At 41.8% G+C, this 26,868-nt stretch overlaps 2 protein-coding genes across 5 annotated transcripts in view; both read right to left on the bottom strand.

Moving 5' to 3' along the window:
- LOC120556976 (complement C3-like) overlaps window positions 1-13,826 on the bottom strand; it is a 92,917-nt gene extending 79,091 nt beyond the window's left edge. For 2 of the 4 annotated variants that reach the window (XM_039797312.1, XM_039798952.1), the window contains exons 1-10: window positions 13,730-13,825; window positions 11,289-11,454; window positions 7,285-7,480; window positions 6,958-7,120; window positions 6,681-6,769; window positions 6,189-6,277; window positions 4,678-4,760; window positions 4,463-4,550; window positions 4,172-4,274; window positions 3,724-3,844 (exon numbers count right to left, since the gene is read on the bottom strand). In XM_039797312.1, coding sequence (XP_039653246.1) covers window positions 3,724-3,844; window positions 4,172-4,274; window positions 4,463-4,550; window positions 4,678-4,760; window positions 6,189-6,277; window positions 6,681-6,769; window positions 6,958-7,120; window positions 7,285-7,480; window positions 11,289-11,454; window positions 13,730-13,742 — 1,111 coding nt within the window. In that variant the 5' untranslated portion in view covers window positions 13,743-13,825. Of the gene's footprint in view, window positions 1-3,723; window positions 3,845-4,171; window positions 4,275-4,462; window positions 4,551-4,677; window positions 4,761-6,188; window positions 6,278-6,680; window positions 6,770-6,957; window positions 7,121-7,284; window positions 7,481-11,288; window positions 11,455-13,729 lie in introns of all 4 variants that reach the window. The other 2 variants (XM_039798162.1, XM_039799660.1) reach the window with 2 other exon arrangements.
- A 10,341-nt stretch (window positions 13,827-24,167) lies between these two features.
- LOC120560388 (complement C3-like) overlaps window positions 24,168-26,868 on the bottom strand; it is a 45,472-nt gene continuing 42,771 nt past the window's right edge. Inside the window, exons 40-43 of the mRNA XM_039803248.1 lie at window positions 26,106-26,198; window positions 25,862-25,945; window positions 24,574-24,718; window positions 24,168-24,357 (exon numbers count right to left, since the gene is read on the bottom strand). Coding sequence (XP_039659182.1) covers window positions 24,216-24,357; window positions 24,574-24,718; window positions 25,862-25,945; window positions 26,106-26,198 — 464 coding nt within the window. The 3' untranslated portion in view covers window positions 24,168-24,215. The remainder of the gene's footprint in view (window positions 24,358-24,573; window positions 24,719-25,861; window positions 25,946-26,105; window positions 26,199-26,868) is intronic.

The following is a 26,868-nucleotide window of genomic DNA, read 5'->3' as shown; positions in this document are numbered from 1 at the left end:
TTGTCTTGTCGCCTGTTTCTTGTCTTGTGTGCAAAAAAAAGAAAAAAGAAAAGCGTACTGTATGGATAAAGTAAAAGGGGAATGAGCATTGTGAATTATTTATTTTCTTCCCCTACTGTAAAGAGGATATTGTTTAACACTGGTTAACACTTGGATAGACTTGGACTGGAAACCAGGGGCCTGTTTCACAAAAGCAGAACATATAAAGCCAGGATAACTGATAAAGCGAGGCTTGACCTAGTCTAATCTGTGCATCCTGGCTTGGTGCGTTTCACAAAGGCCGAGCCAGGCTGAGGAGGAGCGACTAGGTCGAGCCAGGCTGAAGTCATTCAGATAGATGTGCGTCCACGGCTTTCCTCAAAAGACCGCAAGGTCGATCACAGATTTACTAATGCCAAAATGGAGAATACGCATTGTACATACTTTATACAGAGTGAGCAGCAGCTTCTTGTGGAAGTATGATGACGTGATACACATTATTTGTATAAAAAGAAAAGAAACACGGCCGCTGTAATGAAACAGCGAGAAAAAGCACAGCAGACGATCACGGACCGACTGAATGCGTAAGTAGCCTAAACATATACATTAACTAACCACTGCTCTGAATTGAAACCGTCATAATCATACCATTCAAGGATTAGGCTACTAATCATTTTCACAAATTAACAGTGGTACTCTTTGCCATGAAATTTACCATCAAGATCAATTTTCTACAACGCTAAAATATGATGCGTAAATATCTCTTTCACTCTGTTCCTCCCTCTTTCTCTCTCTCATGGGCTAAAATATAAATTTCCTAAGTCATATTAACTTCCACTGCTCGCTTTTAATGCAAGTGTAGCATACAATTGTTCGGTTTTGCAAATGACATTGACTCCTTGAATGGTTTCAGTAAAGAGCAGTAGTTCATAAATGGATAGTTTTAGACTAGCATTCAGTCTGTCCGCTATTATCTGTGTTTTTAAATTTTTTATAGAGGATGAGTTTCTTTCTCTACATATTATATGCCTTGCTCCCTCATATACTGTATGGACATAGAAAATAAAGACACTGAAGAAAGTGGACTAAAATCTAGAAACTATAAAGATAATTAAGTGATAAATTCCATGCACACTGTAAACATGAATGGAACAGAGTATATTCATCAGTTATTTCCCCCCAGCAAAAAAGTTCAAAAACCATTGAAGTGTCCTCTCCCTGTTGTTACATGAATGTACAGTAGCCTACATCACTCACTAGATAGGTATTGGTGCAGTGAACTAAGACTATAATTTGGGAGGATTGTACAATAAGAATATGTTCTTAAAATTGTTCAATCCTCCCAAATTATAGTCCCAGTTTACTGGACAACACAAATTGTGTGCTAAGAATTCCAAATTCAATGCACATGGAAGAGGAATAAACATGATCCTTATTGTTAAAGAATAAAAAAAAAAATTCTCAACTAAAACAATTCAAGGTGCATTGGTCAACTATAGAAATGTACAGCATTGTATGTATTGCCCTTAGTAACAGACTTCATTTAAAACACATTTTAAATTGCATCAGCCTTTTCTAATTATCTCAACAACTGCCATAATACCATCAAACTTCTAACAACAATATGAACAGCAGTCTTCATACCAGCAATATAACAGTAACAATGACTGTCACATGAATAATTATAAAAAAATAATGGTCACAACTTTAACTAATAACAGTACTTAAATGAACAGCAATATGCACCTGTTGTATTTTAATCAAGGATGATAACAATATGGTAAAGCCACTGCTGGGTGATCAGAAAAGGCTCCAGGATTAAATAAATCCTGGCTGTTAGCCTGGTCGGGACCAGGCTAGCTGTACAGAATAAATCTCCAAGGTGATTTATGTGCCTCCGCTTTTGTGAAACCGAGTCAAGGCTAAATTGAGCCAGGATAACTGGGAAATCCCGTCTTAATCCCTTATCCTGGTTTTGTGAAACAGGCCCCAGGTTGACCAGGGGCCTGTTGCACAAAAGTAGAATAAAGAAATCCAGGATAACTGAAAAAGCGCAGCTTGACTTAGTGTGATCCGCTCATCATGGCTTAATCGGTTGCTCGTTTGCCGAGCCAGGATAAGTAGGTGAAGCTATGTCAAGCCAGGAGTAGATAGCTGGGATAAGTGCACGTTCACGGATTTCTTAAATAGACCATGGTATCGATCACAGATTTACTGATGCAGAAATGGAAAAGACGTGTGCAGCATATGTTTCACCCGCTGAGCAGCAGCTTCTAATGGAAATTTACGAGGAGGTGAAGCATATAATATGCAAAAAGGGAAATACGGCTGTTATCAAACGGAAAAAAAGGCCGACAGACAATAGCGGACCGACTGAATACGTATGGATTTAAAAAAAATCTACTCAATCACTCCACGTTTTAATTGCTTTAATATGCTTGTTTTATGTGTTGGTTTTATTGCTGTATCTGTTTTTATGCGCTAAATGTGCTGGTTTTAGTGTAAAGTAGCCTGTAAAGCACTATATAAATTAAAAAATAATTCTTGTTCCTGGGAAATTTATAAGGACTAGGCTTAATTTCGAAGCTTATTCATAATGCGAGAATATGTTTTAGAACCATATGCACAAATCTCCATAAGCTATGTCTAATTCTAAATATCTTTCTACAAATAATGTTCATACAGAACAAGCATGACTGGACAAAAACTAGAAAAAGAAGTGACTTCAATACACGCTGTAAGCATATCTGTAAAACAATGTAGCCTGTTATTATTCATGTTTTTTTTTCTCACTCCCAAGATGACGAGTGCCCCAAAATAAAATGATTAAGAAACTTTATGGCATTCCAACACATTCTCACTCCCATTTGGTAAAAAAAGGACGTTTGATCAGGTGCCATTTACGTCGTTATTGATGCTAAAAGTCCGCTTTTAGAGTCCGCTGCACGGTGTGGGAGGATCCCCCTGCCTCCCCCTGCCTCCCTGCGTTGCACGGGCGGGGGCACATTTCACGGAGACAGCAGCGGAGGAAAAGACCATTTCCTCCGTATCATCCCACTTTTTACCATTACCATCTCAATAACTGCAATCGTAGGATTTAAACCAAACTCGTGACAGCAATAGTGACAAGTAATGCATGTTAATAAAATGAAGCAGAACACATTCAGAAGACAACGGAATAACTGTTAAACACGTTTATTTCTGATCAGAGCGTCAGCTGATTTAACACATCAGACTCCAGGATTAATCTTAGCCTGGCTGTTAGCCTGCTCTGGACCAGGCTAGCTGCAAAGAATAAATCGCCATGGTTACTTGGCTGGGTTTAATTCAACCTGCTTTTGTGCAACCAAATCAAAGCTAAATTCATCCAGGATAACCTGAATATCCCGACTTAATCCCTTATCTTGGTTTTGTGCAACAGGCCCCAGGTTGTTTGCCTCTCTGTTTTTCATTGTACTTGCATAATAAAAAAAAAAAAAGACAGAAAATGGCAACCCCACACCATGGACGGTTTAGGCTGTAGTCTGAGTTTTAAGCGGAGAAGAATAATAACATGAATATGATGATGATGGTGATTAATCCTTAGAAAAACAATAGGGTTCTACAGCCCTGCTGTGCGAATGGCATAGCTCTGCTACCGCCGGTTCTTCCAGACTCGGGCTTGGACCCCTAACGATAGTTAATTCAACCCACACATGATCAAACATAGTGAACAAGCACAAACACACAGTCTCTCTTTCTTACCACTCCCCGTCAGCACACTGGCAGCTACATATATGGAACTCCCCACCAGTTCAAGGATGTTTGGGTAGGTCTGTGTGATGTGCTCTCTCTTCAGTTTGACCACTCCAATACCTCCCTCTATCTAATGTGACATAAAAGAAAAATGCATCTTGAAATAGAGTACAGTGGTACAGTAATACAGTCAGTGAACAGATGGAGATATACTAAAGGTGTAAATTCTTGTCAAACTAGCATCATTCTAAACCTCAAAAATACTTTCATTGTTACATTCCTATTTCAATATATTCACTAAAATGGTGACGGGCAGCTTAGAAATCCTAGACATTTTTCATGTTTTAGAGTCTTGCAGATTTTGTATCACTGGTAAAGGCCAATCTGTACGTTTGTATAACATACAGCATACTGCATACGCCAAAATGACCAATCAAACATGCAAGTATGACCTCACCTGCACTCTCTGAAGAGAACTTGGAAAGCTCTTCTTTCGACTCTCTTGCATAACCCCAAACACCACGTAGGCTGTCCCATCCACATTCATACCAAACAGATACCTAAATCCACAAGAGAGGGAGAAGTTTAGACCCACAATGAAGTAAACAAGGACAGTAAAAAAACAAAACACATCAAATGACTAACAGACTAAAAGAGTAAGAGGCCTCTGAACATCACCCTTTATTTTCTCCTGCAATCTATCTCCCAATCAGGTCTCTAAAGCCACAAAACCAAAACCTTCACATACGTAGCTTTGATGTTGACGGTGAGCTCTAGACTGTCAACGTAGAAGAAGGAGCTAACAGGCATCAGTTTAACTTCAAAACTGGGCAGCACTGAAAAATCAAGGGAGTTTTATTGTGAGTCTAATCAAATAAATAATGAATGTTATTGACTTTTAAATATTAAGTATACATACATTAATATGTTACAGTAAATAAAAGTGCAGATCATGAGGCTCACCATATTCTTTGACCTCGAACTTTGCAGAATAGCTCTGCTGTGGGTTGCTCTGGAACTTCGCTACCACTTTCCACAGTCCGAGACTACACACACACACACACACACACACACACACACACACACACATACATACACATACACACAATAAAGCAATATATATATATATATATATATATATATATATATATATATATATATATATATATATATATATATAAGTTAGAAACAAAAGTGATTCTGAAGCTATTTCTATCTTACACAAATTGAGATATACTTGACGTTTATACTACAATACAGAGGGCAACATGGCCGTTGAGTAAAACAAACGGGTTTAAAGTTTTCAGGTTGGCCAGCAAACTGCACAATAGATACTGTAGAACGGTGTTTTGCATTATTAGGATGATTATTTTAGTCCATTGGTCTCCAAGGTATTTATCTTGTCTTTGCCTCCAGACACCCAGAACCTTCTCACAGAAAACAGGCTATGTGTGAAGGATTCTGACTTCATGTTTAATATATCTCTACCACAGAAATAAATCAATTTGGATTAGTAGGTGTCCAAACACTATATTGGCAACATGGAAAATAATCGTAGAAAGATAAAATACACATATTGAAATTTGCTTTGTACAATCTTAAATGATTTAAGATACTACTGTAATGTTTTGAATTAAGGTCACCTATTTTTCATGTTAAAGGTGCCGTAGGTAGGATTGTGAAGATCCAGGACTTATCCAAAAATTTGAACATCGACAAATTCTAAGTCCCTCCCCCCTTTCTGCTAAAGCCCAAAACGGTCTCCTAAGCCCCTCCCCCACAAGGAAGAATGAATGTGTGTGCATTAGCAGTGATTATACCAATGTCTGGGTGAATACTCGATTCTGATTGGCTGCAGGGTGTCCATTAAAAAGTGATATAGGACACCTACTAAAGGAGTTCGGTGAAACTGACTGTTTACTGTTCTAAATGAATGCGCTACATTAAATCAATAAGGAAATGTGGATTTATTAATTCCAAATCGTCCTCTGAACACCACAGGATGGCGCTAAAACACACAGGCTGCAAGAAGTAAGTTATACTGGCCCTCTGGACTGACTTTGTTTCACAGCGAATAACGTTATCTCACATCCCGTTCACTGTTCAGCTCGCTGCTTCAGACATACGCGTTGGACGGTTCACGCCTTGCCGTCGTCCATTAATGCCTAACAATGGACACCTCGTCGGGCATTAGCCCTTACTTTACACGCAGTTAGACACCCCCCCGGCCCTGATTGGTGCATCTGAACAGGGAGCGGTGGATTTTTGCAAATCGCACTACAGGCTGTAGTTGGTGCCAAAGGAGTCAGATTTTTTTTTACTTGCTTCATGTAGTTCTACTTGAACATAGGGTCAGTTTCAGCAATATGACACAGAATGTTAGTTTTATAAGTCTAACTTACTGCACATTTAACATCTAAATACACCACTAAAGAACAGAATGTATAGAAATGAAATGAAAATAAACTACTAACCTGACAATTTCAGCGAGTTTGAAATTGCCAGAGTGGATCCCTGATTTCAAAGAGACTGGATCAAGTGGTAAAATGATGCCTTCAGGGGTCTAAAAATAAACAATATTAAACAAACATGAACAGAGAGCTGTGCCAGTTTAAGAAATTGCTTTGTCCATGCTATATTTTGTGTATGTCCTTTGTCTACAATCCAGCAGCCTGGTCCATGTCTAGATTGACTCTTTTTCAGATATTTTTGAAAAGTTCTGGTGTTCCACTGAGGGAATGTGCAACTCGACCAATGCATTTATTTTTCTCACATTTCCAGTAAGTAGTAGGACATGTTTTACTAGAGTCAGACAACCTAACAAAGACACAAGGTTAACTGATGTGTATTTTAATTTAATTTATATAATAATCACCTCACTAAGATAAGCTCTCAGTTACAGCTGATTATTTACAAAATATTACATTCAATTATTTGCTTATCAAAGATAAATACAATTCCACAACCTCCATGGCAATAAAAGCATCAGTTTGAGTTTCGGCATCCCTCTCTACGGACTCCATACGGGGCGTCACTGCAAACATCCTGTAATGAACTGACAGAGAAAGAAAGAGGTTGATTTTGCTGCTGAAGGTTGGGGAGAGGTGTATCTATTTTTGACCTGACTATTCTACTTATTTCAAAAGAGAGACTAATTTTACTGTAATTTACAGTAAAATCATTACATTCTGGAAAAAACAAAGGAGTAAGTGTGTTTCTTACGTAGCTCAGTATTGAACTCACCTTTGCTGTTGGGGGTGTAGAGGGTCTTGTCAGTCTGGATAAAGATGTACCCGGACTGGAAGGACACTAAGACGACTTTCTCCAGCAGTTGGTCAGGGAACTGAGCTTGCAGGTATACATACTGCTTTATGGTAGGATCCTTACTGAAGCTTTCAGCAGGGATCTGAAACCAGTTTGATGAGCAGTATGTGCATCAGGATGTACATTTCTGGATTCATTTCTAGATTATTTGTGGTCGTGTTAGAAAATGAAGCTAAGTTACAGTAACATGCATATACTGCCACGCTGTATATGCATGTTACTGTAACTTAGTTTCATTTCACTTACCGTTATCTGTCCGAGCTCCTGGAAGTTTCTTGCACTAGTAAGGGTCACAGATGTGGATGTCAGCTTTGTGTTTTTGTATGGATGGTTTATCACGTTGATGTCGACCGGTATGTTTTCCCCGGTGCAGTCTTGACATTCCACAAAGACGTTTTCTGCTGTTCCTACCCGCAACAAGTTAGGGGCAGACATCACCTTCCTGCAGAGCAGTGGTGAGATAGAGAAAGATATTGTTGTGAATATATTGCAGTCAATGTGCAGAAGTGACCACATGCTGTTTATGATGTGCTGACAAACATTACCAACCTTTTTTTGTGTGTGACCCCTTAAAAAGAAAAAAGATAAGTGCTTGTACGGTAAACCCTCATCACAGGTATTAGCCTTACCAAGTGTGACTTTTTTCTATGAGATTTTGATGTTTTTGATGATGCGAACTTATGTATTTGATGATGGGAACATTTTAGTATTTCACAAGTAAAGGAAAAATGGTAGAAAATTCTAACATAATTTAATTAAACATCAATGCCCCCCCTTACTTATTCCTTTACTTGCCTCTGGGTTCCTCAGTTTTATGTTGGGACCCACACCCAAGGTTGAGAATCACCGTCATAGAGTCTGTGAGTTAAAGTTTCAATTGACCTAGTCTATATCCTTGACGTTGACTGGGATTGCTCTGGAGCTGCAGGATGCATGTATTTTCTGTCTATTTCCTTCCGCTTTCTTTGTGTTGGAATTTTAAACTCCGGTTGATTTATGAGGACTATGGTTGACTGCACCTCTCTATGGTAAATCGGGACAGCTGGCTTGACTATCTTCATGACTATTGTGATAAAAAATACCAATAAACCACAGCACGTTTTTCTCCTATCCCGTAATGCTATGTGGACTAGCCAGACCCTCCTCTGCTCTGCAGCGTGTGGATGGTCTGGCAAAGCGAGACTACAATTCACCCAAATTACCAAAGAAAAAAAATCTACTTGCTCAGATGACGATCATGAGCTCTAGCATGGATTTCACACACAATGAGTGATCAATTGATTACCTTGACAAAGACACTGACAAAGAACTGGATCAACAAAACATTTCATCATGCCTCTGGACTTTTGCTCTGTCTGGTTTAATGCATCGTTGTGCAAACTCTGAACAAGAATCAGGTCAACTCACTGGCATCATTTCAAAGACCACAGTACTTTGACTTTTGTGACACAAACTGGACTTGACTTCTTATTATGTAAGACAGAAGTTAAACTAATATTTGTATCCATACACTTTTTTTTTATTTAATATACTTTACATGCAGAGGACCCTAGATATTTGTGTTGCTCCTATTGCAGTTTAACCAATAATAATTTCAACATCAGGAAGATAAACAAACAAACAAACTATATATTTTAGCTCTGTGTGTGAATTAACTTATAGCCCTCCTAACCCCAAAACCCTCTGGTGGGTTTGAAAAAGCATGTTTAAAAGATTGTCAATGAAAAAACACTTAAAGGGGCGCTATGCAGTTTTGGAAATTTCTTCGCTGTTTCCTCACTTTTTGCTCGCAGGTTTCTCTATAGAGCTCCCCCTACAGCTTCGGAATAGATATTTGGCGACACTGTTGAAAAAGCTCGTTGCCGACTCTCCCCCCTCCCATCTTCTCCCTCTGGTCATGTGCATTTTTTTTCAAAGAAGCTGGCGAACGCATAGAGCCATGTCCACTGTGGTAGACAGCTAATAATCTATTTAGTTAGCCCATAACAGACAGCGATCATAATAAAAACCTTTAAAGGGGTGATAGAATGAAAATATAGGGTATTTTACACTGTTCCTTAAAGTCTCCTAATGGGGTATGTAACATTAGTTGGGCTGAAAATTGCCCGAATGCTATTTTATTAGGCCCTTAACTACCCTGTGAATATGGCTCTATTTGGAACAAGAGCTTTTCTTCCAAATATGGTATGCTCATGAATATTCCGAATGAGCTACGCGCTGATTGGTTTGAGCAAACTACATAGAAACATATGGGAGAATGGACAGCAGGTCTCATATTTCAGACACTGCAAAGTTATACATTGTTTGTTGGGCTATTTCATTATTAAATTAACTTCTGAGACTTTTTTAAGCGAGAAATCTACTATATAAAGCTCAAATATTGGCCATTTTACGAAAATTTATGGCTAATTGCAAATTTGGTAAGACTGTGTGTCGGAGTTCAGCCGCCGGTGCTGCCTCGCCGCCCGCCGGTGCTGCCTCGCCGCCCGGCCTGCCTTCCTTCACAGACCCCGGCCTTCTATGAGGTACTTGGCGCTCCGTCACGGCTGGCAGCCCACAGCAGGGACTACCAAACTTTTTTATGGGAGAAATCAGCTATGTAGAGGTCAAATATGGGCCGTTTTACAAAAATGTATGTCTAATTACAAATTTTGTCCGACTGTGTGTCGGAGTTCAGCTGCCGGTGCTGCCTGTGTTGCTGCCTCGCCGCCTGGCCTGCCTTCCTTCACAGACCCCGGCCTGCTGTGAGCTCGATTGAGCTCCGTCAAGGCTGGCAGCCCACGGAACTTCATACAAAGTCATGCAAAGTCACTGATTTGTGGGTGAATGACTACTAAACGCCGCTGCCCTGACAGAGCTCCAGGGCCTGCAACTCCCCTCTTCCTGCTAGCTAAATGGCCTGTTGTGTGAGAGTGAGAGCGCGGCCAGCGAGCTTGTTACACCAGCAATCTCTTACCACATGTTACACACATATCACGCCACTTATACAACATCTAACTAAATGTCTTATAAAGCTAACAACGTGTCCGATTTCAAGTTAATGAATATTTGTGGAGACTAGCTAGGTGTTTCGTTAGCTGTGGCTGTCCCTTCAATTCTAGCTATATGTAGCTACAAATCACGCATAGTTAGCTTCATTTTCGGCGTAATTCGAGTGTATTTACAGTTTGAATTTCGTCACGCCACTTATACAACATCTACCTAAGGGTTTTATAAAGCTAACAATGGTGTCCGATTTCAAGTTAATGAATTTTTGTGAATTCCAGAGGAATTCTAAGAGGAGGCTAGCTAGCTCTCATTGACAGAGCTATATCCAGCCGCAGGCTCTATCAATGAGACTAGCGGACAAGCAGCGTTTAATTCCCCAATTGTTTGTTTAAATAACTCAACACATTATAATTACACACATTAAAAGATTAAGTGGAACCTGTGGTAACAGATTGCTGGCGTAACAAGCTCGCTGACCGCGCTCTCACTCACACACACCTGGCATTAGGAAGAGGGGAACTGCAGGCCCTGGAGCTCTGTCAGGGCAGCGGCGTTTAGTAGTCATTCACCCACAAAGCAGTGACTTTGTGCGGGTATGAAGTTCTGTGGGCTGCCAGCCTTGACGGAGCTCAATCGAGCTCACAGCAGGCCGGGGTCTGTGAAGGAAGGCAGGCCAGGCGGCGAGGCAGCAACACAGGCAGCACCGGCAGCTGAACTCCGACACACAGTCGGACAAAATTTGCAATTAGACATACATTTTTGTAAAATGGCCCATATTTGACCTCTACATAGTTGATTTCTCCCATAAAAAAGTCTCAGAAGTGAATTGAATGGTAAAATAGCAGATGAACAACAGACGAAATACTGTATAATTTCTGAGATCTGCACGACCTAGAGTCAGAAGACTAACTCATCTCAGGTCAGTTGTGTAGCCTATGTAAATGTTGGGGCGTGACAAGGAGAGAGACTAGAGCCAAATGAGGAGGAGCCGCAATAGTTGACGTCAACTATGGGGCTTGTTGAGATTCGCCCGTTTTCAGAGGCAGTTTCAAATTTTTAGATTTGCACAGAAAAGAGGTGTCAATGGGATTTAGAGGTTCTATGTATGTCCTAGTTACCCACTAAACTGTCATTATTCAACTATGACAAGGTAAAATCGGTTTTGCATTCTATCACCCCTTTAAAGACAGAAGCAAACATCCTTAGGAACACAATAAGAAGAATTACAAAGATTAAACAGAGTTTATCCCAAAGATACTTACAAGTGCAACAGCAAGAACGCCAGGTCAGCATCAGATTTGCAGGCTTCTGTTTGTCTCAGTTCTCGCCATTCTGAAAACGCTGGTCCGATGTTTACTTGTGTCTGACTCCTCCCTCGTTCAGTCTGCCGGCCCAAAGTTGCAAGGGTGGTTTTTCCATTCACAGGCGCTAGGGGGGAGCGAGACGACCACCATTCAACTCGAAAAAAGTCATATAACCATTCCAATGACTCCGAAGCTGTTCAGTTAAGGTAAATTAAGCTAAAAAAAAAACTGCATAGTTCCCCTTTAACCTTTATTGTTCGTTGGATTCTAAATATTCCGTGACATTATGTAAAAAAGCTTTAGCCTGGTCCTACCAGGCTCTCGTACGTATTTCATTTGTACAGAGAGTCTGGCCACTCTCCATTGACAAGTGTTAACTTCCTTGAAGACGGGTACTCTGTTGAAGTTTACAGTTTTTTACGATCACTTTGCTACTAATTTCAGAACTGTGATGTCATTTTTCAAAACTCTAGACACAAAACTCAAAACGGTCATCACTTGTAAGACAGACTGTCCAATGTTCAAAACATTGCATTGTGCATTCATATCTTTAAAGAAATCTTGCACTTGCACAATCATTGGTTAAAAAAACGAATTGATTGTGAAATACCATTGAAACGTTACTTTAGATCACCCACACACAAGCTACCCATAGTTTCACTGTGGCATTGTTCGTACAATCATTCAATATTGTAGTACAAAATAGGTGATACATGTTTCATTATGGTACTAGATGTAAATACATCCCTGTAAAAGTACTGCAGTAGTAGAGAGAATACTACAGACACAGTGGAATCATTGAACAAAATCTGAAATGTATTGATGAAAAACAATACAGTACGATCACAACATACGTTTATTTGAATCAAAGCAAAATAATTAGCTACAAAATAGAAAAGAAAATACAATACTGTAAAATATCAAATGCAGTGTTCCTCAACTTGCTTGTACTGTAAAAAGCTAAAAAAAGAAGTGATTACTGCACTTCTACATCTTCATCAACTCTGTCTTGTGGATTTGGCCACAGGTTCTCATCTACATCGCAATTAGCCAAACATCTTGGAAAAAACCAAACAATGTGGTTAGGAATATATGTATATGTATATATACAGTATATATATATATATATATATATATATATATATATACATAGATACAACTATGCATTAAGAGTAATGCAACAGTTACTTATCATTTTGAGCAGTTGTATGAATTGATAGTTAGATGATTGTAATGGAATGAATAGACATCATCTGAAATGTAATGTGTGAATTGCTTTTTGAAATAGTAGTACTTTGATGTTAAGTTGTATCATATTGAACACGTGATCTCTGTTAAATGAACAAATCATCTTTCGTTTATTTGTATTGTATCCAAGCAATTGAAACAAGTGTTTTGAAAAAGTTTTGAAAAAATGTGTATTTTGATCATTGGTTGTGAGTTTTGTGTCTAGAGTTTTGAAAAATGATGACAAGGTTCTGAAATTAGTGCCAAAGTGATTGTAAAAAACTGTAAAACTAATGGATTTGCCCAGAACCACTCTGGATCTGCCATAACCAATCACTAATGTTTGGTCATGACGTCGCCTTAGCATTGCTAGCGTTCGCCTTAGCATCGCTAGCGTTCGCCTTTGCCAACTCCTTCACCACTAACGGAGCGAGCTAGAAAATCAAATTTTTCCCGAACCCCGTGGGGAGGAGGGCCACAACATCATGGCCACCAACAAAACTCAGCAAAGATTGTTCTTGCTCGGGCTTTAACTTCTGGATATTCGGCAGCATTGCCAGAACTTACTGAATGGCTCCTCTCACATCTTTCTCCACCGCCATTACGGAACTCCAGTTCAAACTAGCGCACAACCTCAACGTCATCGTTCATAGCCACTCCCTCTGTTCATTGATTGGACAGGTAAAGATGGACCAGAGAAAACCTGCGAATATACCACAAACCCAACCAACGTACTGAAGGAAAATGAAAAGTGAGCGGAAGTACGTAGGAGGACGGAGCCAGGCTAAAAAAGCTCCAAAGTTAGGCCAAAAAAACACTAAGTGGATAAAAAACTCACATAGAACATATCCAATTTCAAAAAATTGTTAAAAGTGTTGCATTATCTGATTCAATTGTTTTTCTATTTAAAAAAATTAAAAATAAATCTAACTTACGTTTTTCCTTTTTTTATGTTTTATGCCATTATAACTTTGTTATACAGGAGCTATAAGGAGCTATTCCTACTTCTGGCCATGGTTGTGCCTGTTAATTTGAGATGCCAGACTTGCAGATAGAGTGAAAAATGAGCTCACAGTGAGTAATAATGTGACAGGAGCAAAAAACGATCAAAAATGGCTTAGGTTTCAGAGGGCAAAAGCACATGGAGGTAAAGGTAATACAGGTCTACTTACAATGGAGTTCCATCAGCCAGAGAAGTCAGAGAGAGAAAGGCCAGAGAGGCCAGCAGCCACAGTAGAGTCCTACTCATCCTTCAGCCTGATCCTGATCCGCTGGCAATGTAGACTGTTACTCTGCAGCACCCTCCTTTTATCCACTCCCCCCTCCCCCCCACACTACTGTCTCGCCTGTCCTCCTCCCAATTACAGATACATCCTGCGTGCTGGGATGTTTGCATTTGTTTAACCCTCCCATTGAACCATTGGGTCAGTATGACCCGGGAGCACATTGTTGCCACTGTGCACACGTGGCCAGGCCAGAGTGACGTCCCATCAGGTCAATTTGACCTAATACTAAGAATGGGAATAAGAAAGGGGATAAGAATAAGAAAAACGCTACTGATAATAATTATAATACTAATAACAATAACAATAACAATAACAATAATACTAATACTAATACAATTAATAATAATAATAATAATAATAATAATAATAATAATAATAATAATAATACCAATAATAACGATGATGATGATGATGATGATGATGATGATGATGATAATAAGACATCGGGGAGAGCTTTGAATACTTTGCTTGTAGGCCTATTTAAAGTTTATTTTTATAGTGAGGTGAGGAGGAACAAGGCTAGCTCTCATCCGCGCTGATCCTGAGCATGCTGCACGCAAACGCCGAGATCAGTAATTGTTGTGATGGGAAGCGGGTCATCGTCCTCCACTACAATAGCAACATGGGCAGCATGGAACAACTTGGATTAGAGGATCTGTACTTAGCGGTACGTAGGCTTCTCATCTGCAGACGGATGACCGTTCGCTGCCCCCTGGCCGTCTTACACAAGATCGTAGACGTGTCCGCCTACAACTCCTCTGTGATTTTGTGAGGACCAACCCCGGATGGATGTCCGACAAGTGGCATGTGGAGGAGGGTGTTGTTCCTTAGTATTACTGACTCACACAATCTAAAGCAGCATGTTCACGGACCCACACATGCTGGTGGTCATACATTAGACCTTGTTTTCACAATTATATTTCAATCAGGAGACTTCGTTTCAGATATGTGATGATTTATTTTACGTGTGCGTGAAATGTACAGTACAGTCTTTGGAGATTAGACTCCACCAACATTTAAAAAATTCTGAGGAGCTTTTAAAAGGGGTAGGGCCGAAATATGAACCCCCCGATGGAGCCTAGACACTGATGGTGGCGTGAGCCGGAGACCAACACCGAAGGCCGCCGGGAGAGAACCGCCGGAAGAGGCCCGCCGGAAGAGGACCCAGGAGCCGTGAGGGGCGAAGACCGGAGGAGCAGGGGAGGAGAGGGAGGTGCGTTTATCCTGAAATGACAACTGAGCAGCAGAGAGAGAGACAGGTTTAAAACAGGGATGTCGTGCAGTGATTGGCTCGTGATTTTCATGGCCGCTTCTGATTGGTTAAGACTAAAGTGAACACCTCTACAGCTGATCCATTCAGAGGAATGAGACGTGATTATATTTAAGAAGTTGTCCTGAAAGAATTTGTGCTCAGCTCCATTTCAATCAGGAGACTTTGTTTCAGATATATAATCTATTGTACATGTGCATGAAATGTACAGTACAGTCTTTGGAGATTAGACTCCACCATCATTTAAACATTCTGAGGAACTTTTAAAAGGGGTAGGGCCGAAATATGAACCCCCAAAAAGAACGTGGTGAGAACTGGTTGAACGGAACATTCCTATCTGATGTCATGATGAAACTGAGAATGATACAGCATGTATTGTAATTAGGCCGCAATTGAGGCCGGTAGGAGTAGCCGACCAAGAAAATAATACAACGAGAAATGAATAAATTGATGACGATGATGATGAAGATAAAAAGTATGATGTTAGTGACAATGACGAAGTGATATTAAAAGCATAATTAAGACAAAACGATAATAATAATGCAAAGAAGATGATGATAAGGAGGATGAAGATGACGATGATTACATGGAGGTGTTTCGCGACTTAACCCTTGTATTGTCCTTCGTGTCACGGGAACTTGTTTAGTTTATTCACGTTTTGTATTAGCCTCGCGGCCTCGTCCTTCGGGTCCCGGGGACCCTGGCTTATTGTGATTCTATGCATTTGCTACTAGCCTCGCGGCCTCTGTCCTTCGGGTCCCAGGGACCCTCGCTTATTCTATGTTATTCCATGTCACACGCTCGCCTCGTCCTTCGGGTCCCCGGGACCCTGGCCTACTATTTGACCGCTTTGCCACGTCAACTACCGCGGTGGCAACTACTTGGCCCTTGGGGTCTCCGGGACCCTCGCCTAGTCAACGGCATGCATTTTTTTGTCTCTCGCTACTGGCCTCGTGGCGGCCTGTGTCCCTCGGGTCCCCGGGACCCTTGTTGCTGTGGAAAAGTTGATGTTGCTGTGCAGCGTAAAGTCAAAGACGAAGCTCAAACCGCCGCGTGACTCAAGAGGCTAATGTCTCACGCAGTCCGCGCAGTAGGGCCGTGTGCAGCTCCCGCAGATGTATCTCTGGCAGCCACCGCACACGGTGTGTGTCTTGCGGTCCTTTTTCTTTGCACAGAGCTGACACCTCTTTCGCTTGCTGGGCACTCTCGGTTCCGCTTCCTCGTCGTCGTCTTCCTCCTCCTCGTCTCCTCGCTGGTCTTGTCGGGCTCGCGTGACACCAGTGCCTGACCTGGGCGGGCCTGACCTTGCCGCCACGGCTTGGACGAGTGCGGCGGACGCCTGCGTGCGAGGCAGACACGAGCGTCTCTCGATGAGCAGATTGACGAGCGCCCTGCCGTTGAGCTTGCCGCGCAGCCACTCGGGCCTGAGCTCTCGCCACAGCACAAAGGCGTTGTAGGCGGACACGTCGAGAATGTTGAGGCCAGCGCGCCGTCTTCCTGCGGCAGCTGTACGTGCCGACGAGCTTGTCCAGGTTGTCCACGCCGCCCCTGGTGCTGTTGTAGTGCAGGATGATGTCGGGATTGTTGGCCCTCAGCAGCACCACGTTCCTGTTTTTCTTGGGCAGGTAGGACACCAGCGTGACGGTGGGCGTGAAGGCAAACTTGGACGAGAAGACCGCGCGGCCCTTGGTGTCGAGCAAGGCGCGCGGCAGCTCGGGCTTGTTTTTGCGCATCGTGCCCACCACGGTGAGGCGCCTATCGTGGAGGAGCCGCCGGGCCAGCTCGTAGGAGGTGAAAAAGTTGTCACATGTGACGTTGCGCGGGTCCCGCAGGCCCTCGGTCAGGTCCATCACCACGCGGGCACCCTGATTCCTCTCGGGCTTGCCGCTCACAGACTTGCCCATGTAGACCTGCATGTTCTATGCGTAGCTGGAGCCGGCGTCTCAGGCCACCCACGACTTGAGTCCGTACCTGGCGGGCTTGCTGGGCATGTACTGGCGGAAGGAGCATCGACCTTGGTGTGGAGAATGAGAAGGAGGAAGGGAAAGGACTCGGCGGGAGAGGAACCAGAGTGCAAAGATGAAATGAGAAGCAGAAAGAGATAAAAATAAACAAGGATACCAAAAAGAACAATAAAAAATTTAAAAACATCCGTGTGCGCATATGCACACACACACATAAGCATTGTAAACTACGGGGGTAGCACGCCACAGGGTCGGGAGTCGGGCAACTCCCGTCCGTTTGGAGGGCTTTTGAGCAGCAGCGCCAGCTGGATAAACAGCAGCAGCAGCGGCCGGAGAAACCAAACTCTGGTCAGGTGGCCACACGCACACATTATGTAGCAGTACAGCGTCTGTGGGAGGGCTGCGCTGCAAGCTATCCGACCACTCTATCCGACCACTCTGTGAAAGACAACCGCCGCTGCTGCTGCTGTTTATCCAGCCGGCGCGCTCGGATTGAGCCCCTCCGCCGATGGCCAGCGAGTTCCCAGACCCGACGACGACCTCGAAAGGGAACCAGCTGCTCGTCCACAGTCACGTCGGGGCCCGGGTTGTAGAGGCGAGGCAGCTGCCGCACCCAGGCGTCCCACATGTCTCGTATGGCCGCCAGTTTGTCCGAGGCTCGTCTGGCGCCTCTCGTCTCGCGGTCGTCGAATCGCAGCAGTCGCGAGAGCGCGTGGAATCGCTTCAGCGACATTGTGGCGCGGAAAATGGCCCTGCCGCTCTCCTCGTGCCCAGGCTCTCCAGGGCCTTGTTTTGAACGCGGCAGCAGCAGCCCGAGGTAGCCGCGCAGCTCATAGTCCGTCGTTTTCCGAGTCGTTGCCGCATTTCCTGGGGCCTCTCAAGGTTCGTGGCGGTCACCACGATCTCTAGTATGCGCCCGTGACCAACAGGTCGAACGTGGAGAGAGAGTATGTCTCGAGTTGCCCGCGGTGATTCCGGTGGGTCCGGGGCTCTCAGGAGCCTGTTGTTTCGCGCTCGTCGTCTTGGTCATGTTGTTCCGTTCATCGCGTCCAGTTGTTGGTCCTCGTCCTCCTCTTCGTATTCGGTCGGCGCCAGTCGAGGGGCGTGATAGTCGTCGTCGAGGACCATTCTATTTCGCCGTTTTTGGACACAAACCTTTCGCTCTCCTCCTCGTCCTGCTCATCCTGCTCCTCGTCTTGCTCCTCCTCGTCTTGGCCCTCTTTGTCTTCTTCTTCTTCTTGTTCTTCTTCTTCTTCTTCTTCTTCTTCTTCTTCTTGTTCTTCTTCTTCTTCTTCTTCTTCTTCTTCTTCTTTGCCGTACACCCTCTTGGGCTGCTGCTGCCATGTCTTCTCCTCGTTCTTGTCCTCGTTGGTCTCGGTTGTCAGCAGTGTCGTAGTCCTCTTCTCCCGCGTCGTGGCCGGCGGCGTCGCGGCAGTCCTTTTCTCCGCGGCAGTCTTTTTCTCCGTCCGCGGCGTCATGTTTGTCTCTGTCATCTTCTGACGCACACCCGCCGGATGACCATTTGTCTTCCTCGTCAGAGTCGCTGTGGTCATCATAATCTTCTTCTTCTTCTTCTTCTTCTTCTTCCTCTTCTTCTTCCTCTTCTTCCTCTTTTGTGTTTTTTTCTTCCATCTCTTCCACTTGGGGGACATGCGTGCTGCGCGTGCCGCGCGTGCTATGCGTGTTACGCGTGCTACGCGTGCCGCACGTGCTGAGCGTGCCGCGCTTGCCTCTTGTTCCGCGTGTTTGAGAAAATGATGCAGCTCCAAATTTAGAGTCACACAATGGGCCATGCCGGCGTCACAACCGGCTGCTGAACCGAGTACAAAGAGTACAAAGGTCCAAAAGAAGAAGAAGAAGAAGCAAAGATGACAAAAACAAGAAGACCAATGTGAACAGTGTATATGTGTGTGTGTATAATAAAAGTGTTTAGTAGGACGAGGATGAGGTTTGTCTCTTTCCCCCTTTCTCTTACCATTTCTGTGTTACTACAACGAGCCAGGCCGGAGTCCCCTGAATACCATTGAATACCGTATGGGTCAGAGAGACCCGAAGGCCAGAGCCGCTGTAGCAGAAAATACCACGGAATAAGGTATGGGTCCCAGAGACCCAATGGCCAGAGCCGCGGTAGCAGAGAAATACCATTGAATAAGGTATGGGTCAGAGAGACCCGAAGGCCAGAGCCGCTGTAGCAGAAAATACCATTGAATAAGGTATGGGTTCCAGAGACCCGAAGGCCAGAGCCGCGGTAGCAGGAAATACCATTGAATACCGTATGGGTCAGAGAGACCCGAAGGCCAGAGCCGCGGTAGCAGGAAATACCACGGAATAACGTATGGGTCAGAGAGACCCGAAGGCCAGAGCCGCGGTAGCAGAAAATACCACGGAATAAGGTATGGGTCCCAGAGACCCGAAGGCCAGAGCCGCGGTAGCAGAAAATACCATTGAATACCGTATGGGTCAGAGAGACCCGAAGGCCAGAGCCGCGGTAGCTGAAAATACCACGGAATAAGGTATGGGTCCCAGAGACCGAAGGCCAGACCCGCTAAGCAGAAAATACCATTGAATACCGTATGGGTCAGAGAGACCGAAGGCCAGGAGACGCGGTAGCAGAAAATACCATTGAATACCGTATGGGTCAGAGAACCAAGCCCAGAGCCAGCGTAGCAGAAAATACCACGGAATAAGGTATGGGTTCCAGAGACCCGAAGGCCAGAGCCGCGGTAGCAGAAAATACCATTGAATACCGTATGGGTCAGAGAGACCCGAAGGCCAGAGACGCGGTAGCAGAAAATACCATTGAATACCGTATGGGTCAGAGAGACCCGAAGGCCAGAGCCGCGGTAGCTGAAAATACCACGGAATAAGGTATGGGTCCCAGAGACCCGAAGGCCAGAGCCGCGGTAGCAGAAAATACCATTGAATACCGTATGGGTCAGAGAGACCCGAAGGCCAGAGACGCGGTAGCAGAAAATACCATTGAATACCGTATGGGTCAGAGAGACCCGAAGGCCAGAGCCGCGGTAGCAGAAAATACCACGGAATAAGGTATGGGTTCCAGAGACTCAAAGGCCAGAGCCGCGGTAGCAGAAAATACCATTGAATAAGGTATGGGTCAGAGAGACCCGAAGGCCAGAGCCGCGGTAGCAGAAAATACCATTGAATACCGTATGGGTCAGAGAGACCCGAAGGCCAGAGCCGCGGTAGCTGAAAATACCACGGAATAAGGTATGGGTCCCAGAGACCCGAAGGCCAGAGCCTCGGTAGCAGAAAATACCACGGAATAAGGTATGGGTCACAGAGACCCGAAGCGCAACGCCAGGCCAATACCAAAAGTCAAATAAACTGAACGGGTCCCTGTGACCCAAAGGACAACACAAGGGTTAAACCTCGGCTGATGCGTCCGTGTTAGGCTACCCTGGATGTCGGCATGGCGACTTAAGGGACAACGGAAGACTTGTTCAGGCTAGCTTTTGGTTAGCCTATATCTTTAATTTATTGATAATTGTATCTGTTGTATTTGTATTTTATTCTTTTGACTATTTTACCATGTTTTTATTGTCTATGCATATTGTAAAGCACTTTGTGACCTTGTCTGTGAAAAGCGCTGTATAAATTAAATTGACTTACTTACTTATTTAAAGGACTACGACTTTTGGGATATTTAGTCAAAACAGACTTAACCCTCCCTTTGCCAGCAATATTTTTTTCTATGAGCCTCCAAAATGATTGGGAAAAGAGGCATGACCCTCCCCAACAAGTTGGCAGATTTGTGGATTTTAATGTTGTCTCCCTGATGTTAACGTTTCTTGTTTATTTGATGAAACCTGCGATGACTTTAAATTTTTTTAATTAATACTTTATTTGTAAATTCATAACAGTAAAATAAAAGAACAAGCGTAACATAAAAACATATAAAAAATATAGCTCAGCAATGAAGCCACCCACATAATACTAATATTAATACACTTTTACAAGTATAACATATGAGATCACAGAAGAGTAGGCTACAATAAAAAGGTTTTCATGCCTCCCATTAGAAGGGGATCTGATATCTAAAATTTAGATAAGAGAAGGTTAACCAATATTTTATTATAGGCTAAATCTTTTTAATCTTCTATAATTTCAAAAGCTGCATTTATGGATATGAAATTTGACAACAAACATTAGGATTAGTATAAAATATTGGTTAACATCGTCCTTTCTGAAATCATAAAACATTTAAAACTTCATCAGAGTTTAACGTTGATGTTTGTTTAAGCCATATTACATGAGAGGGTTTAATTTCAATGTCCGAAAGGCGCATCACTAGGCCTCCTCAAGTGTAATATTGTGATTATACAACAAAGGTTACCAATAAAATAAGTGATAATCAATCTGTATTCATATTGTGGAGCAATTCACTCTTGAAATACAAACAAACAGAAAGGATTTCTAGTCCCTCCCTGTTTAGTCAGCTAGCCAATTTGAACTAGGCCTATAGCTTTGTAGAGACTGTGGGATTTCCAAAACTGAGTAAATCCCGCCCGGACATATAAACACAAAACAATTCACTCTTGAAATACAAACAAACAGAAAGGATTTCTAGTCCCTCCCTGTTTAGTCAGCCAGCCAATTTGAACTATAGCTTTGTAGAGACTGTCGGATTTCCAAAACTGAATAAATCCCGCCCGGACATATAAACACAAAACTGCTCTGCTAGCTTCATCGTGTTGTAACTACATCTGCTGACAAAATAATTGTATTCATTAGCACAGTTTTTCAACCTTTTTTGAGCCACGGCACATTTTTTACATTAAAAAAATCCCGCGGCACACCACCAACCAAAAATTTTACAAAATGACACATTGTAGCCTAATAAGATCCAAATCAGAATTTTTCCTTTTAAAAAATGTATCCATCGCTTTTGCAGGCTTACATCGATGATCTCGGCCCTACTGTTTACATCCTGTCACTGCGGGATGCGTGGGAAAGTAGTGGCAGTAATTCTATTGTCTTAAATCAACAAGGTCATTATTGCGCTATACTGCCACCTACTGATACAGAATAGTATTTAATTTCTCTGCCAGTCATATTGCGAGGTGCATATTGCAGGCACAGATGCGCAACAATGGCAAATTATTTGCAGTAACTCAATAAAAAAAATAGTTGGACCAAATAAGTAAAATCTGATAATTTCTCACGGCACACAGGACGATCTCTCACGGCACACTACTGTGCCGTGGCAAAGTGGTTGAAAATCACTGCATTAGCATGATTGCCATACTGTTCAGTTCAAAAACATCCAAAACACCAAAGTACAAAGACATAGCGGACCAGACGCAAGCTTTTATTTTGAAAAGTCAAAGCTCGGGGACAGCACCAGCCGGGAGGGCATGAGACGGGAGGCATGAGACCGGAGGTCAGTCAAAATACGCTGCTAGTCTGAATTGATTTTTATTTAACCTTTTAGTGGTACGACCTCAGGCTTCTCCAAAGGGCGAGGCTGTTTCATACCATATGTATTTCGTCCATAGCAATCCTCTCAATCGGTCCCCCGGTCCCAGTTAGAGAGTAAATGCCATAAACATATTCCATGTAAATCAATCATTTATCAAAAGAACCAATCATGCTCTTGTTGCACACACATCTAAAGTTTCTTCAAAACATGCCATTTTCAGTGTGTAGCTTGCTAGATCGAAGGTTGTTGTTTCCTGAAGCGAAGGGATTTTATGAACAGCAACACACAGAGAAAGTAAGGTGAGGGGTAAATCCTGCTGGATATCAGGTTTTATCATAGACTGTAAAAAATAAGGGCTTTATCCTGGAAATGTACTTCTGTTTATTCAGTACTTTGGTAGCTTTTAACTGAATCTCTGTGGTCTGAAGTTTAGTGTCCCTGTGTGTACTTTTACTAATATCTGCTTTGTTTTACTGTTTCATGATCTTGAGCCTTTTTAAGTTACTGCTGATATAGACCCAACATTTCCTGATTTTGCTGCTTCATAATAAGATTGAAATTTCAAATAAATGGTGGCTTTTATTGTGAAGAATTTATAGGAAATGAAACGTGTTTCCACAGTTTTATACAGGCTCCTTTGACAACAAGGCTCGCCGGCTTCTATATAGCAAATCAATCAAGTTTTTAAATACCATAATGGCCGAAATACACAGTTACCATTGAGCAGAAAATTTAAAGATAAGTATGGTTGTAGTTTATGTAAAGGAACAATTAACAATAATGAATAGTACATATAATGAAGTAGAAAGCAGTCAAATAATATGCAATATAAATACTAAATAACCCTATTTCATCACAATGTACAAACTGTAGCAGACAGTTTCAATATTAAATGTGGCCATCAAAAGTTTTGATAAAATAATTATTCCCAAGATGCTTGATCAATATCATCCTATCCATTCAGTGAATTTGAAGTCATTGGATTTAGTCTTGAGGACATTTTACCAAATTGAGTGGGAGTACTTGTTTAGGGTACTTGATTTGGATCCAAAATCATTCATTGGATTAAGGTTCCACATGCATCTGTCTTACTGGCTGTATGTTTACATAATACCATATCTTGACAGCAATATGTAGCAATTAGCCTATAGAAATATAATAAAATAATATATAATATAATAATTTCCGAACATAAGGTTTTGTTATGTGCAGATGAAATGCTTCTTTATATATTAAACCTATGTCATGTGTGCCAAAGACCAAAAACATGAAAAGGAATTTTTATATTTTGTTTGACTGAGAAAAACAAAGTTTTTATTGCATTCAGGCAATATTGTTGGAAAGGGATTAACTAAAGAATTTGTGATTAGCTTCTGCACACATATTCTGAATCACAACCAATTTGAAATTTGGTTTATTTTAAATTGAACTGTCTATGCATCACTCCACTGACCTGAACATTGTCAATTTCAATCAATTATTTATTAAACTTAAAGCTTATTATACAGTAATCAACATAAAGAAATTCAGTGTCTATATGTCAAACACAGACTATGAGATTATAAACTACATTACATTTTAATCAATACAGTGCGACATTATAAACCCTAATGTCCCATACCAGGGACATTATGACATAACAAGAATTATGCAAAATAAAAACAATTTAAAATGAACATTTTCTTTTCTTGAGTTTCACTACTGCTGACACCCAAAGAGCTGGTACTGCTGAACCATTTCCTCCATGCCCAGACAGGTAATTCTGTGTTCCTCAGTTTGACACTCTGCTTCTGTTGGCCAGTACTCGATCCAGGTTCTCTCTCCGAATACATACTGATACCTGAGGAAAGCAGTGAAAAATACACATCTGTAACACTCTGTAACATGTCATGAAAAGCCTCCTCACCCCTTCCCACAATCACTATCAATAGTGAGAGTAACACTTAAGCTAGAGTACAAGAAAGCCTAACTTGATTTACTAATAGAAAACAGTGAAACAGTAAAAATGTTTAAATGCAAAATCCACAAACATTTACGCAAAGAAAACAAAACGTACAATTGATGTTGGTCATCTCTGTAAATATCTTTGGACGTGCCCATGATAAGGTAGGTTTTTCCCGTCCACAGATCTAAAGACTCCCTGCAGTGGGGATAACTGAGGAATGTGCGTTGTTTATTCAGAGGACCCACATCAAGACTTCCTGTAATTCAAATATAGGAGAACAAAGAAAAGGTACTTTAGGATTAAGTTAAATGCATAGCTAAAGATGTAGTACAAAACATTAATGCTGTATTCTCATACTGTATATACCCAGTGGAATCATGCTTAAAAAATTTATATTTTGGGAAATATGCTTATTCACTTTTTTGCCGAGAGTTAGATTAATAGCACTATTGATACCACCATTATAGGAAATATGCAACCAACTGCCGGCTAATTTAGCTAAATCTTTCCAATGGTAACAAAATCCACCCACCAATGCCTATAATCTCCATGTTTAATCTGCACAAAGGAATAAAGTGTAAAAACAACAAATTTTTTTTACAGGAGTTAAATGGTGGACTATTTATTGACCAGGACCAAGAACTTCCTGGAATATCTGCTGGTTTCCTGGCAATGCAAGAAAAGTTAGCTGGCTGCTAGAGGTAGCTTCATACTTACATGAAAATGTGTGAAACATTAAGACCAATATTGTCATCTACCTTTCTGCACAAAAGTGAATGAGCAAATTTCCTAAATTGTTGAACAAAGCCAAGACTTTTTCTGTTTGACTGGAAACGCCATTAATATTCGATTATATTTTCAGTGTGTATGTGTGAGTGTATGTGAATATGAGTAGGTAAATATATTTGTGTATGTATATTATTTGTGTATGTATATTATTTATGTGTATGTGTTAATGTTGATATATATCTGTATATGGATTGTACATTCAAAACACAAAATTGTACATAATTAGATGGGAGCGTTCCACAGTGCTAACGGTCAGGAAGGGAAGTTATATTGAAAAAAGATAAATTAATTTCTGAGACATGGAAAAGGGGTAGGATTTAGTAAGTGAATACTTCATCCTACTCCTTTTTAGACATCTCTATGTTGGTTAATGTTTCTTATTGTTTATTGAATTTGCTTATTTGTTAACTTATTTGTACATTTCTTTGATGTTTTGTTTTGTTTATTTTTGATATGTCTGAAATAAATTTCTTCATTCATTCATTCATTCAATGTGTGTCCACAACAATTCAGAAAGAGGAAAACAAATTGTTATGCCACTATCACATATAAGGCACATTAGAACATCAGTTTCTAGTACATTTCCGGCAGTTCAAAGATAAATACCTACCTTCTTTGATGACTTCCAGTACCTTCATTGTGAAAATGTCAGTGGACAAATCTTCTGTAAAATTGTCCAGTCTCACTTTGTACACTGAGGACAGAAAAAAATAAAAGTTGCAAAAAAACATTGCAGATTGTAAGCTCACTTGCTCCCTCATAGTCCTACTGTATATTCTCTCAATCTCTATGTGACACAAACATACACATCCGTTTTTGTGTGATATAAATGTAATTAATTTACACTCTCTTACCAAAATCTATTATGCTGGTCTGTGTAGTCTCACAGACCTTAGCTGTTCGCTGATCATTGGTGATTTTGTCCTTGTTCTGCATACTGCAGTTCTCTGGAAATACACAAGAGGCACAAAGTATACACAACTGGTTAAATAAGCACATGGGGATGTGTGTGGATGGGTTGAAGGGTGAGTGCAGCTGTATCATAGTCACAATTTAAGTATTATAATGAGCTATTCTTTAGCTAAACCGCTGCTCTGATCATACTAGATCCTGCAGGTGCTTGTTGCCTTGACGGAATATTCATAAAGTTCGCTGACAACACCACTGTCATCGGCCTGGTCACCGACAGCTTCGAGATGGCCTGCAGAGAGCAGGTCAGAACCGCGACATCTGGGTGCATAGACAACAAACTCCATCCCAACGTCAGTAAAATAAAGAAGCTGATTGTACTCTACAGTAAGGGACAGAGAGAAGGACACATCCCCATCTCCATCAATGGGACTGCAGTGGAGAAAGTCAGCAGCTTCAGGTTCCTTCAGGGTTATCATCAGTGAGGAACTGACCTAGACTCAAGTCACCAACACCAATCACTAAGACTGCTAGACAGCGGCTGTTCCTCCTCCGCAGGCTGAGGAGGTTCAACATGGACTCCAGGATACTCTGCAACTTCTACCAGTGCACCATTGAGAGTATCCTGACCGGCTGAATTACTGCCTGGTATAGAAGTTGCACTGCCATCAACGGTAAGGCTCTACAGATGGTGCTGAAAACAGATAG

Source organism: Perca fluviatilis, chromosome 1 (assembly GCF_010015445.1).
Source record: "Perca fluviatilis chromosome 1, GENO_Pfluv_1.0, whole genome shotgun sequence".
NCBI classification, from domain to species: Eukaryota; Metazoa; Chordata; class Actinopteri; order Perciformes; family Percidae; genus Perca; species Perca fluviatilis.
Note: the sequence above shows the minus strand (reverse complement) of the source record. Positions and strands in the feature narration are given on the sequence as shown.